At 32.6% G+C, this 14618-nt stretch overlaps 1 protein-coding gene across 11 annotated transcripts in view; it reads right to left on the bottom strand.

Moving 5' to 3' along the window:
• The window catches only part of LOC145254879 (uncharacterized), a 182963-nt gene that overhangs the window by 41485 nt on the left and 126860 nt on the right, over window positions 1-14618 (bottom strand). For all 11 annotated transcript variants that reach the window (XM_080113754.1, XM_080113756.1, XM_080113758.1 and 8 more), the window contains 3 exons: window positions 13862-13968; window positions 9625-9830; window positions 820-1105 (listed from right to left, as the gene is read on the bottom strand). In XM_080113754.1, coding sequence (XP_079969880.1) covers window positions 820-1105; window positions 9625-9830; window positions 13862-13968 — 599 coding nt within the window. The remainder of the gene's footprint in view (window positions 1-819; window positions 1106-9624; window positions 9831-13861; window positions 13969-14618) is intronic.

Genomic DNA, 14618 nt, shown 5'->3' with positions numbered 1-14618 from the left:
GATTTTTGGTAGTTTCAGTAGTAGGAGTGTATGCTGCAAATAGGTGCATGCTTTATGTAGGCAGTTTAAAAGGCAACATAAGAATTTCTATAATTACAGAAAAAAAGATTTTATTGCATCTGAAAATATTCAATCAACAATGAAAACTTTTATTACAAAATCAAAAAGGAGAGAACTTTATATATACAGGGTGTTTGTAAAATTGATGGCATAACTGAGATCATGTTCTTTGAAATAGCATTCCATTACTAATTTCTTTCATATGGTCTTTTGCTTTCTGATCATATTTACCTAGATTTGGCAAATTATATTCTCTCGAATAAGGGCTAACATTTGCGAGATTTAGACTGGGTTACTCCTACCCATTATCAATCATGCACTCATATTTTTCTGAGTGCCACAACTTAGTGTCATTTTTCATAATTTTTGTTGGTATGTGGCAATGACCCTAGCTTATTTTACCTATGATCCTATCACAGAGATACTGTTTATCTATCACATATGCAAAATAACAGTGAATTTTTGTCAATGGGTTCTGAACTCAAGCATTTCTGTGCCGATGTTCATAGGAAGTTTTTTTTTTTTTTTTTACATTATATATAGAACATAATCCTAAAGTTAGGCCATCAATTTTGCAAACATCTTTTTTTTTAAAAAGGACCAAGATATAATGAAAGATACTTGTTTTACAGGAAGATTGAAATTGTCTTTATACAGAAAAAAATAAAATGACACTTCCAAAGTTCATTTACTCAAAATATAAGGGACGAGGGGTGGGGATTGGCATAGGTATGGGCAGTCAATGTTGAGGAAGCTTACTTTTAGAAGCAACATCAATTGGTGGGCTGACTGCCTTCGATGATGATGATGATGATACTGAGGATGCTGCTGCCATTGCTGCCGCTGCCGCCGCCGCTGCTGCTGCTATTGTTGGTGGGGGAATGTTGTTTGCTAACTTGTTATCCCAGTTCTCTATTTTGGGCATCAAAGTCAAGTACTTTTCTCGTTCTCGTTCCCTTTGTTCTCTCTGTTTAGCAAGACGTGGGGGTAATTTGCTATAGCCAGATTTACCAAGCCCCTTGACACTCCTTTTCTTAGCAATAACCTGAAGTGAAATAATCAAGAGAGGAAAAAAAAGGACACAAAACAATTAGCAATTCCGTAGTTTATGTAAAAACAAATTTTTTTTTTTATATACAATTTAACTTTTACAATTTTAGATTTCAATGTTAAAAAAAATGTTTAAATCACCAAACACGTTAAATAAAATCATACCAAAAACACTAATATTAACTCTTCAATATTGATGCATTTCTATAAGTGTTGAAGTCTAACATTTCTATAAAAACTTCAAGCTCTTCTCTTTCCCTGTTTTATCCCTCCCTTTATCTAGTCCATTCCTCTTTAGCTGGACACACACATAACACACCATTATAACAGATTCCTCTGGAAATTAGTCGTCATTCTTTCCAAATTAGTAAATAGCATTGAAAAACCAACCCACCCTGATGTAAACTGGCCGAGCTGACCTTCAGAGAATGAATATTCTTTTCTAAATTTGAGATATTAATTTGGGCAACACCGATCAAGCAAATATGAACTTTGTTGGTATTTGTTTTATCATTTTTTACTTGTAACCAGAGATACAAATACACATACAACTGTCCTTTATATAAGACTAGCGGGGCTACCCGGCGTTGCTCGGGGCCGTATAAACAATGAGATTCTTATGAGATAGGAATTTGTATCATTTGTTATTTCGAGCAAAAGAATATTTTACCTACATAAGACAGGTATTACACATATGAAATAATTGTATCTTACCTAGGGTAGGTCATTTATAGCATGTATATGAAAGGACGGGTAATATACAACACATTTATCTCATCAAATCTCAAGCGATGCCAGGTATTTTACTAATATATATTCTCGCCTATTTCATTCAATCCCAGGCAACACTGGGTGTTTTGCTAGTATATATCTCAATCACTCTCATTAAATCCTGGGTGACACAAGGTATTCTGTTAGTATATATTTCAATCAATCTAATTCAATCCAAGGCAAGGCCAAGTATTCTGCTAGTATATATTTGCATCTATCTCATTACATCCCAAGCGACCGTGTATTCTGCTTGCATACATTTGCATGTATCTCATTGAATCCAGGGTGACTCCGGGTAATCTGTAAGTATATATGTGGACGTATCTCGTTAAATCCCATAATTCTTGAATTGTTACAAATTTCGACAATTTAACCCACATTATCGCTCACCTGTCTAAAATAATAACTTTGAGACATTGTCTTGGCTGGTTTTCATTACAAACACATCATCCAAATAACTTGCATTTCATCATTTTTTTATAATTTTTGGATATGTTACTAATTTCAACAACCATGTCACATGATTTAACTTATATTATCACCACCATTCTTACTAAAATAAAAACTTTGATACATAAGCTATGGTATGTTTCTAATTTCGACTATCACTTTTCATGAGTAAATCCACATTATCGCCACCTTCTATCACTAAAATAATAACTTTTAGACATGGTATAGCTGGTTATTTCATTAAAAACCCACCAAAAAAGTAACTCACATATCATTTTTCATAATTCTTGGATATGTTACTAATTTTGACGATTATTTTTAATGAAGTAACGAAAATAATTGCGACCTCTTACTAAAATAATAACTTCCATACATTATCTGGTCTGTCTACTTCATTACGAATACACCTATCAAATAACTCACATTTCATCATTTTTCATAATTTTTGGATATGTTGCTAATTTCAAACCCCTCTCCTCTTACTAAAATAATACCTTTGAGACATTTCTGGGCTAAATTCATTAGAAACACATCAATAAAATACCTCACATTGCATCATTTTTTATAATTCTTAGATAGGTTATGAATTTCGACAATCAAATTTAATGAGTGCACACATCTAATCGCCCAATTCATACTAAAATCATAAATTTGCTACATTGACTGGGCTGTTTATTTCATTATAAATACATCAATCAAATAACTAAAACTTCATTTTTCATAATTCTTGGATATGTTAATAATTTCAACAATTTTTCATGAGTTAATCCACATTATCGCCACCTCCTATCACTAAAATAATAACTTTGAGACATTGTAATGAAAAAAAACAAAAACAGCCATACAAACACACCTATGAAGTTACTCACATTTGACCATTTTTCATAATTCTTGGATATGTTACTAATTTCGAGAATTATTTTTAATGAAGTAACCCAAATAATCGCCCCTCCCTCTTTAACCGACACGATCCCCTTCCTCTTACAAAAATAACAACTTTGATACTTCTTCTAACCTGTCTATTTCATTACGAACACACCAATCAAATAACTCCCATTTAATCATTTTTCATAATTCTTGGATATGTTACTAAATTTGACAATCATTGTTTATGATTTAACCCACATAATCGACCCCCTCTTACTAAAATACTAACTTTGAGACAATATCTGGTCTGTTTATTTCATTACAAACACACCAATCAAATAACTTGCATTTAATAACTTTTCATAGTTCTTGGATATGTTACTAATTTCGACAATCGTTTTTCATGATTTAACCCACATAATCCCCTCTCCTCTTGCTAAAATAATAACTGAGACATTGTCTCTGGTTATTTCATGATAAACACACCAATCAAATAACTCATTTTATCAGTTTTCATAATTCTTGGATATGTTACTAATTTCGACAATCATTTTCCATGATTTAACATGCATAATCGCCCCTCTTACTAAAATAACAACCATGCAACATTGTAATGAAATAGACACTCTAGACAATGTCGCATGGTTGTTATTTTAGTAAGAGGGGCGATTATGTGTGTTAAATCATGGAAAATGATTGTCGAAATTAGTAACATATCCAAGAATTATGAAAAATGATGAAATGTTAGTTATTTGATGTGTATGTTTGTAATGAAATAGACACTCTAGACAAACATACACATCAAATAACTAACATTTCATCATTTTTCATAATTCTTGGATATGTTACTAATTTCGACAATCATGTTTCATGAGTTAACCCACATAATCCCCTTCCTCTTACTAAAATAATACATTTGAGACATTGTCTGTGCTGGTAATTTCATTACAAACACACCAATCACATAACTCACAGTTCATCCCTTTTCACTTTTCTTGGATATGTTACTAATTTCTACAATCATTTTTAATGATGTAACCCACATAATCGACCCCCTCTTAATAAAATATTAACTTTAAGACTATATCTGGGCTGTTCATTTCATTATAAACACACCAATCCAATAACTTACATTTAATCACTTCTCATAATTCTTGGATATGTTACTAATTTCGACAATCGTTTTTTATAATTTAACGCACATAATATCCTTTCCTTTTGCTAAAATAATTACTTTGTGTCATTGTTTGGCGTGTTATTTCCTTATAAAAACACCAACAAATAACTCGCATTTCATCATTTTTCATAATTCTTGGATATGTTACTAATTTGGACAATAATTTTTCATGATTTTACGACACAATCGCAACATCTTGCTATATGGGGTATTCTGTTAGCACAAATATCCACCTATTTGATCCGATCCCAGGTATTCTCCTAGGAAACATCCCATCTATTACATCCAATCCCAGGCAACGTCGGGTATTTTGCTAGTACATATATACACCTTTCTTATACAATCTCCGGCAATGCTGAGTATTATGCTAGTACAAATATCCAGCTATAAAGCCATATCCAAGAGCGTTCACTGGCATAATATTACATTGATTGCATATTAAGCTAATGGTATTCGACAATGAGGCTACATCCAAGGTAGGTCACTTGCATATTATAACAATGATTGTATATTAATCTAATGGTACTCGAAAATGAAACTACATCCAAGGGAGACCACTTGCGTGATCTAATGGTAGTCGCCAACGAAGCTACATCTAAGGGAGGTCACTTGCATATTTTAACAATGATTGTATATAATTCTAAATGAATTCGACAATGAAGCTACATCTAAGGGAGGTCACTTGCCTATTATAACAATGATTGTATATTAATCTAATAGAATTCGACAATGAAGCTACACTCAAGGGAGGTCACTTGCATATGATAACAATGATTGTATATTAATATAATGGAATTCGAGAATGAAGTTTCATCCAAGGGAGGTCACTTGCATATTATAACAATGATTGTATATTAATCTAATGGAATCTGATAATGAAGCTACATCCAAAGGAGGTAACTTGCATATTATAACATATATACTGTGCAAGCACCTTCTAAATTTTTCAAATTGGACCTATACTGCACAAGCACCGTCTAAATTTTTCAAATTGGACCTATACTGCACAAGCACCATCTAAATTTTTCAAATCGGACCAATACTGCACAAGCACCTTCAAAATAGTCAAATCGGCCTATAATGTACAAGCACCTTCAAAATTTTCAAATCGGAGCTATAATGCACAAGCACCATCAAAATTTTTCAAATCGGACCTATACTGCACAAGCACCTTCAAAATTGTCAAATCGGACCTATACTTCATCTATGTCATACAATCCCAGGCGACACTTGGTATTCTGCTAGTACAAATCCACCTATGTCATACAATCCCGGGCGACGCCGGTTGTTCTGCTAGTGCATATACACCTACTTTATCCAATCCTGGGCTATGCTGGGTATTTTGCTAGTACAGATATCCATCTATGTAATCCATTCCGGGCGACGCTGGGCATTTGGCTAGTATATATATCAACCAATTTTTTCCAATCCCAGGCGTCGCCGAGTGTTCTTCCAATCCCAGGCAATGCCGTTATTTCCATGGCAGGTGCTCGTCTGAACTCCAATCTTTGCCCCCCCCCCTCGCCAATCTTTCACGAAAAACACCCGTCTAGCTGAATCCACTGTGAAAAATTTCCCCCACTCTATATCTGTGCCTAAATCAAAACGCAGATTCCATGAACAAAGCTTCTTTCTTAAAACTGCACGCCTGTGGAACTCTGTTCCGTCTGCCTGCTTCCCACCAGACTACAACTTGAATGTCTTCAAGTCCAATGTTAACAAATTCCTAATGAACCGCCCCCTTTAAGTAAACACTTCAAATCTCCACACTAACGTAATGTACTTGCAATAACCCTTATCCCTGAGTGGTTTCCGGGCCTTGATAAGTGGTGATCACTGTAAAAAAAAAAAAAAAAATCAGCTAGTATATATGTTGTGCCAGTGTTATGTCACACTATTACAGGCGACGCTGGGTATTTTGCTCGTACATATGCATCAATTTTATCCCATATGCATTTTTTTTTTTTACTTGGTCTTTTGGCTAAGATCAAAATGTAGTATCTGTTCTTAGAAATAAAGCGGTTTCGTCTTTCGCCCCCTTCCTCCACTAACTCAAAATATGTCTCTCACCTTCCTCCCTCTAAATAGAATTAGTTAATATACAAAAAATATATAATACGCCTCTTTTTTTTTAATTTGGTCTTTTGGCTAAGATCAAAGAGTAGTATCTGTTCTTAGAAATAAAGCGGTTTCGTCTTTCGCCCTATCCTCCCACTAACTCATAATATGCCTCTCACCTTCCTCCCTCTAAATAGAATTAGTTAATATACCAAAAATATAAAATATGCATCTTTTTTTTTTTTTACTTGGTCTTTTGGCTAAGATCAAAGTGTAGTATTATGCTTAATTTTATTGTTTGTTACTTTTGTTTTTGTGATTTTTTAATCATAATTTCATTTTTGACGACAATAAAATAGATAAATAAGATCAAAGTTCTTAGAATTTAAGCTAATATACGAAAAATATATAATACGCATCTTTTTTTTTTTACTTGGTCTTTTTGGCTAAGATCAAAGTGTAGTATCTGTTCCTAGAATTCAAGCAGTCTCATCTTTCGTAGAAACAAACGTTACTCGAAAATAAGGAAGATATAGGCCTGGGACGTGATCAAATACAATCACTCATATGTTTATTTACATTTTAAAACACACTAAAACGAATCTCGTTTCCTGTCTAGACATCTCTCTCTCTCTCTCTCTCCCTCTGTGTGTGTGTGTGTGTGTGTGTGTGTGTGTGTGTGTGTGTGTGTGTGTGTGTGTGTCTGTCTCTCTCTCTCACTTCGTCTTCCTTACTCTAAAGAGTGTTACTAAAAAGGAGAATGGCGTCTCACTTTGTTTTGTTTTTTTATAAAAACATTGATATTTTTTGTAAGCGTATTTTTATTTTTTTTTTTTTTTACTTCACATTTTTGGCTTGTTATTTTTCGTTTAACTATCGTATCTAACTATTTTTTAAGTGCTAATAACTTTGGTAACGTTTTCCTAATGTTAAATTTTTGTATTTTGATGTGTATGATGTGTCTCTTTTACCGATAACAAAAGTCTCTATTCAATGTTTTCATATACATATCACATTACAGCTTGCTTACGTCAGGGTCACGTGACATGACTCAGCGTTTATTAAATTATGTATAAATATCATTAAAATGTCACTTTTTTGCCCCCCCCCTGCAGAAAATCGATCAGCTGACCCACTTCTCATGGTTCTTTTGGGCCAATGTTTCGATATTTGTCGTCCGGAGGGTGGGGCTTTCATATGAGACCAAGTTTGTGAATTTTTGTTGTGTCTGTCGAAAGTTTTAAGCAGACATACAAACATACATACATACATTTTCACTTTTATATATATAGATTACATTTGTGTGTGTGTACTAATGCAAAAATAAAAGGCTAAAATGAAGAATTTCTCAACTTGAGGGATCACAGTGGGTGAATAGGGCATTACAAAAAACGTTTCCTAAACAACACAAACCAATTTAAAGTCAAAATTAATTGAGACACTGAGTTTGCACGTAGAATGAAGGAAACTGGAAGTTATTTAATGAAATAAAAGTTATCTAACTCCTTTATGCCCATCATGAAGCCTTCACAGCAAAATGAACATTGCCAGTTTTCAGAGAGAGCTGTTATAAGAAAAGAGGCAAGGTAAAACAAGATGGAGAAAGAAAAAAAAAGAAAAGAAAAAAAAAAGGAGAATTTGCATCTATGTGTAGATTTAGCAATTTAATGGAAATCTGATTTTTCTGGATTAACAAAAGCAGAGATCTGCTAAAAAGTAAAATACCTATATCCCTCATCAAAAATAGATTTCACATATGAACATCAAAATAGAAACACATTTTCTCATATACATAATTACATTATAGTTACAAAGTTCAGCCCTTATGCCATTGCCATTTTCAGGCATTTTTGCAGTTTTATCAAAAAAACAACAAAAAAAACAAAAACAAAAAAACTATAATCATGTCAGATTTTACCAACGTTTTTACCACTATTTTTTTATGTACATAAAAATTGAATACTTATTTCTACCTACTCTGAATTGCGAAGCATAATTGAAACTTTGCATCAAAGTACTTTTATAGCTGATAAAACATGTAATAGTACAGAAGTCAACAATTTCTTTCCTTCTTTGAAAAAGAAAAAAAAAAATAGAACAGACTCAACCATAAAATTGTTATTAGATTGCCTATTTTCACTTGATGGGGAAAGATTAAGCTGAATATTGCTAATGCAAAAAAAAAGTATGGAAACTGATTTGGAGGCAAACATTTATCATGAAAAGGCCTTCCTACAGGCAGCAGAGAATTAAAATAATCTTGGCTTACAAATCTTCTACTTATCAAAAATGTGAGGAAAGAATTGTACCAATTTTCTGCAGAAAGAATCGCAAATCTAAAACCGAATATTTTCATAAATGAACAATTTTACAAATGTTTATTTTTCATTCTTACACGCAAAAAAATTAAGATCAAAAGTTGCTATAATTATTGATAATTTTTCTAACACTTTGTCCTGTTTATTTTTAATTATTTAAAGCAATTTCTAACTGTTAAATGCAGAGGAATTACAGGTAGATAATAATTAGTTTGTTAGAAATGAGATCATGAGAACTGAAAATGGAGAAAATATTTGAATGGCAAGACTACTGAGGCTGTATAGAAGTTTTGTGATTTTGATACCATTGGAGCATAGAGAGGAGCTGATGGTAGTATGAAAGCAAGAGTTAGGAGTGGATGGAGTTCAGGGAACTTTTGCCATCAACAGTACATTATCATTGGCAACCAAGGAATCAGCCTATATATCATGCATATTTAGAATATGTATTCCATGGAGAAGAATGATTTAAGAGTATGATATGCATGTCTTAAAGACAGGTTTAGATCAGATGGCCTAGAGGAAAATTTTTAAAAACTACCCAACATGTCAGCATGTAAAACAAAATGGTAAACTAAATATGCTGCAAACAAGAGATATGGCAGAATAAACAAATAAAATTATTTTTATATAGAAGAGAATTTTTTCTCATACTATTAAGCCGGACATATTATTTTCAAAGTAAAGATTAGATTGATGAAAAAGAAACTGGAATTTCCCTGGGATTCTGTTAGTACATACATTATTATTAGAAGTCGGACATTTTCACAAGTTTAAATTGAGCACTTGATCTATCAACTGCATTGGACTGATAATGATAATTCATTTTAAAAAAAATATTGAAAAAACAATTCTGCACATTGTGAAATTTACCTTTGCAATTGTTTCTTTCTTCTGTTCACTTTGTTTGCGTTGTTGCTGCTGCTGCTGCAGTAGTAATAGTTCAGCTTCTTGCAGTGCCTTCTGCTTGCTTTTTTGAGACTTTTTAGTTTTAACTTCCTGAAAACCATCATTACTTTCGTACAAAAAGTTAGGGTCATCAATAGTGACTTCTGGCTGGTCATCTATAACGACAACACCTGAAAAAAAGTGAAAGAGATTAAAATGTGCAGGATGAGGACAGAAGACAATGCAAAAAATTGCATATCGAAATTTAGATTTTTAGCAAATAACCATGGATTTTTGTGTAGTGATTTATATTTTGTGTTAAACACTAACAAAGGTATCTGAATTTTTTTTTTTAGATGAGGCTTGATAATTTTATTATTTGGACTACTGTTTATATCTTGAGTGTTATTTTCATAATGTTTCTGCCAGTGTAATCTCCAACCTTCTTTAAATGTATCTTGTTGAACATGGGAATCTGTATAGAATTTTAAACAGAACCCTTTATTTAATCCACAGGGGTAGTATGCTCTCATTCCATTTAATATCACTCACACTGAGGATTGAACTTTAAACCTTCAGTGAGTGGTGTAACAAAGTATTATGTAAAATTCAATTCTAAGTGATGCTCTTCTGGAGTAACCTGAGTATGTTTAATGGATACTAATGTATAGTATTTAAATAAATTATTAATCTATTTATATATAATTAATTTTTTTTTATTAAATATTTTTTTTATTTAAGTATTAATTAAATATTTTTATGTGCATAAAAGTTATCCATGAACATATTTCTGGGTATTACCAGCCGTCAGCATGGCTAAACTTAAGAATTAAATTCATAACTGTCTAATCGGCAGTCTGATGTTTTACCACTAAGCTACAACACCCGGTTAAATTTTTACACATAAAATTATTGTTTTTAAATGCAATATCTATTGGGGTTTTTATGTATTTATTTTTTATTAATGATTCTGTTGTATCTAATTGTTTCGCTTACCTAAGCAGTGAGGGAGTTACTTGCCTTTTGTTTATTTGCATTGCCCCCCCCCCACCCTTTTTTTAGGGGGGACATATTTTTGAAATTCCTAATAAAAAAAAACAATAAATCTTACATTTAAAAGCGATTAAATTGTGCATAAAAAATTGACAGTGTCGTAGCTCAGTGGTAAAACATCAGGCTGCCGAGTGTGCAGTTATGAGTTCGATCCTTGTTAAAAGTTTAGTCATGCTGATCACAGATGATAACCAGATAATGGATAACTCATGCATGTAAAGAATATTTAATATTTAAAAAAAAAAAAAAAAAAATTAAGATTACAGTCCCTCCAAACAAAGGAACAAATAAACAATGGGCAGGCAACTCCCTCACGACCTATGTAAGTGAAACAACTAAATACAACAGAATCGTTAAGTTTCCTAGATGTAAATCCACTGAAATTCCCGTTTATCAAAAAATGCTCGATGAATGAGCAGAGCATTTTTATGTTTATTTGCACAAACATTTTTCGCTACATATTTGCAGATGTTTCAACAGAATCTCTTTTCAGAGATCCCATCATCATTTTCCAGATTCAGCCCAAGAACATTTTTTATATAAAGTTTTTTTTTTATCTAACTTTTAGTAAGAAAAGGGGTGCACAATTAAATTACCATAAATGCGAGAGCAGGGAGAAAGAAAGGGTGAAAATATGTGAAGAGAGAAAGGGAAGAGGTCAACAGCAGTTCGGTCAGTCCACAACCAGAACAAGTGGTCAGTGTTGGTATTTTCAACTCCAAAGATGAACTTTTCTACAACCATCAGCAATATAAAAAAAAAATTTTTTTTTTTGAAACACCAAACCTGAACACTGACTAACCTGCTGCTTACCTCTTCCTTTTCTTTCCCCTACTCTCTCATTTATGGTAGTTCCGTTGTTGCTCCCTTTTTCTCTTTAGTAAAATTATATAAAAGAATGTTTTGGGGCCAAGTCTGGAAAATGATTTTCTGTAGTCTGATGAGGTAGAATCTCTGAAAAGAGGTGCTGTTGAAACGTGCATATGTGTAGGGTAAAAATGTACAAATAAACATTTTATATATCCATACACACACACACAAGACTACCCATTAGCCCTTAAAGAGTAAGAGAATAAATTTTCAAAATAAAAAGTGATTTGATTTTGTGAAAATATTGCCCTGAGGACACTTTTTTTTTTTTTAATTGGTGAAAAAAATAAAATTCAGGAGGCCTTCAAAGCAAGCACTAATTAAAATTAAGGAGGCCCCTAAGAGTACTACTAAAACCAAGTTGCTTACCCTCCCAAAAAGAGAAAATATTTTTTAAGTGAGGACTAAAAAAAAAACTCAAAAGGCTGCAAGAGTACTACTAAAAGCACTAAATAGCTATATGGTTACAGTTATAGAAAAATGATTTATTCTTGCCTTTGATTATCTAATATATAAGAGGCTATATTTCTGTCTCCATATTTTCAAACTATCCCCTCTGAAACTAAACATCACAGAGGACCTCAAATGATTGGATCTTTTATGGATCTTTAGCTGGTTAAAATAGTTTTTAAAGGGTTAAGCCAAAATTGAAAAGAAATTATAAATTTTGTACATTCATCTTAGTTTATTTTTAATTAGTTTATTGTGTGTGTCATGTTGGTACAGTGGTAATGTCGCCAGCTTTGAATGCTAGTTTCATTTTCCAATTCCAGCTGATGGCATCCAATTACATATTTTCTTTTTACTTTTGAAATCACGACTATTATTATATATGAAACCTGGACAAATTAAAATATCATATTTAAGCATATTTTACACTCGGGCAAATTGTGATGCTAAAAACGTATGTTTCTTATTAAAATTGTAAAAAATTAAACCTAAGATGACATGTTTAAAATTAACTAAACAAAATACTAAGTTTATTTAAAAAACAAACCAAAAACCAAAGATATTAAGTAAAAGCTTTATTCGTTAACCCATCATTGCCTTTTAAAAATTTGAGATGCTAAAAGCTTTTTTTTTTTTTTTTTTTTTTTTTCAAATCAAATTCTAAATTTATATTGAATGCCCCTTCTGAAAACAATCTACAAATGAATAACAGTTGATCTTCACATGAAATTAGAAAAAAATGTTAGTAACAGGAATAAAATATATATAATAGACATTAGAAAAATGTCAAAACTGATATTGGTATTAATGAAAATAAATTATTTAAGCAGATAAATTTTTTAAACTGGAAGTGACAATCCAGACAGGGCAAATTGATCTAGTTACAATATAAAGTAGTAATAATCTAGATCTAGACAAGCTTAAGCTACAAAGATTCATGGTAGAATTGTCCATGAGGGGTAACAAGGAAAATATTAAGTGATAATCTTTTGAAGGTTAAAAATTCAAATTCACTAGTGATAGTAACTAAGAACATAAAATTAACACTTCTTTCAAGCTATGGCAAGAACACTAGACTCAGCATGGTTTATGTAAAGATTCCGGTTCAAAAGTTGATATAGATTCATCAAGCTAAACTATTAGGTTCACAAGTTTGAAAAGATATATCTGAACACAGTCAATGGTTTTATCAGCCAAAACACTGAATAGTTGTGCAAATAATGACTTTAAGAATAAATTTTTTTATTTTTAGTCCCACCCACGCTCTAGGTAGTAACTTAGTCCCACCCACGCCCTAGGTAGTAACTTAGTCCCACCCACGCCCTAGGTAGTAACTTAGTCCCACCCACGCCCTAGGTAGTAACTTAGTCCCACCCACGCCCTAGGTAGTAACTTAGTCCCACCCACGCCCTAGGTAGTAACTTAGTCCCACCCACGCCCTAGGTAGTAACTTAGTCCCACCCACGCCCTAGGTAGTAACTTAGTCCCACCCACGCCCTAGGTAGTAACTTAGTCCCACCCACGCCCTAGGTAGTAACTTAGTCCCACCCACGGCCTAGGTAGTTACTTAGTCCCACCCACGGCCTAGGTAGTTACTTAGTCCCACCCACGGCCTAGGTAGTTACTTAGTCCCACCCACGGCCTAGGTAGTTACTTAGTCCCACCCACGGCCTAGGTAGTAACTTAGTCCCACCCACGGCCTAGGTAGTAACTTAGTCCCACCCACGCCCTAGGTAGTAACTTAGTCCCACCCACGCCCTAGGTAGTAACTTAGTCCCACCCACTGCCTATGTAATAATTTAGTAATTGTACACAACAAACTGATAAAACATAAAATAAAAAAACTTACTGGCATAATTATTAATATCAATATTTGCAAGGGCATCTTTCTTCTCCTTTTCAGTTTTTAATGGTTTGGAAACGTCAGACAAATCTGATTTCTTCTGCGATTTTGATCTGAAATTATTAACACCATCAAAAAAAAAATTTGTTTATTCTTTATGTCTGGATATGTAAGAAATTTAGAAATAGCTAAATAATAAATACTTTTGTGAATTTGATATTTACAGATGAAGATTAAAAAAGTATGTGTAGACTAAGAAATCTGTATAAAATGAATGCTACACAGATTTTAAAAACTTATAAATCTCTAACATATGCATCATCATTGGCTATAAAAACAAAAAGTTCAAAAATTTATGAAAAATGCTGGAGCTATTCAAGCAAATATTGTACTTTTCCAGATTCCAATAAATTTGTAGACTTTAAAATTTTATGATAATTTTTAACATTTAAATAAAAATGCACAGAAAGAGGATTGATAATTTGTATCTTTTGGATTATTCCGACTACTATTTGCGTCTTGATTATTTTCACGTTTTGGCTGATGTAACTTCTAACCTTCATAAGCTGCATCTTTTCAAAATCAGGAATCTATACAAAATTTTGGACTTAACACTTAATAAGGTAGGTAGATTATTCTATCAGCTATGACTAGAAAGAAGTGTTATTCTTTTCTTTTTTTTTTTTCTTTTCTTGGATATCATTTTTAGAAAGGATTGGGCCTTCAACCTTCAAAGGATTATCACTTAGAACAGATAGTTAAC

This window comes from Euprymna scolopes, chromosome 30, assembly GCF_053919585.1.
Source record: "Euprymna scolopes isolate OS-2025 chromosome 30, ASM5391958v1, whole genome shotgun sequence".
Taxonomy (NCBI): domain Eukaryota; kingdom Metazoa; phylum Mollusca; class Cephalopoda; order Sepiida; family Sepiolidae; genus Euprymna; species Euprymna scolopes.
Note: the sequence above shows the minus strand (reverse complement) of the source record. Positions and strands in the feature narration are given on the sequence as shown.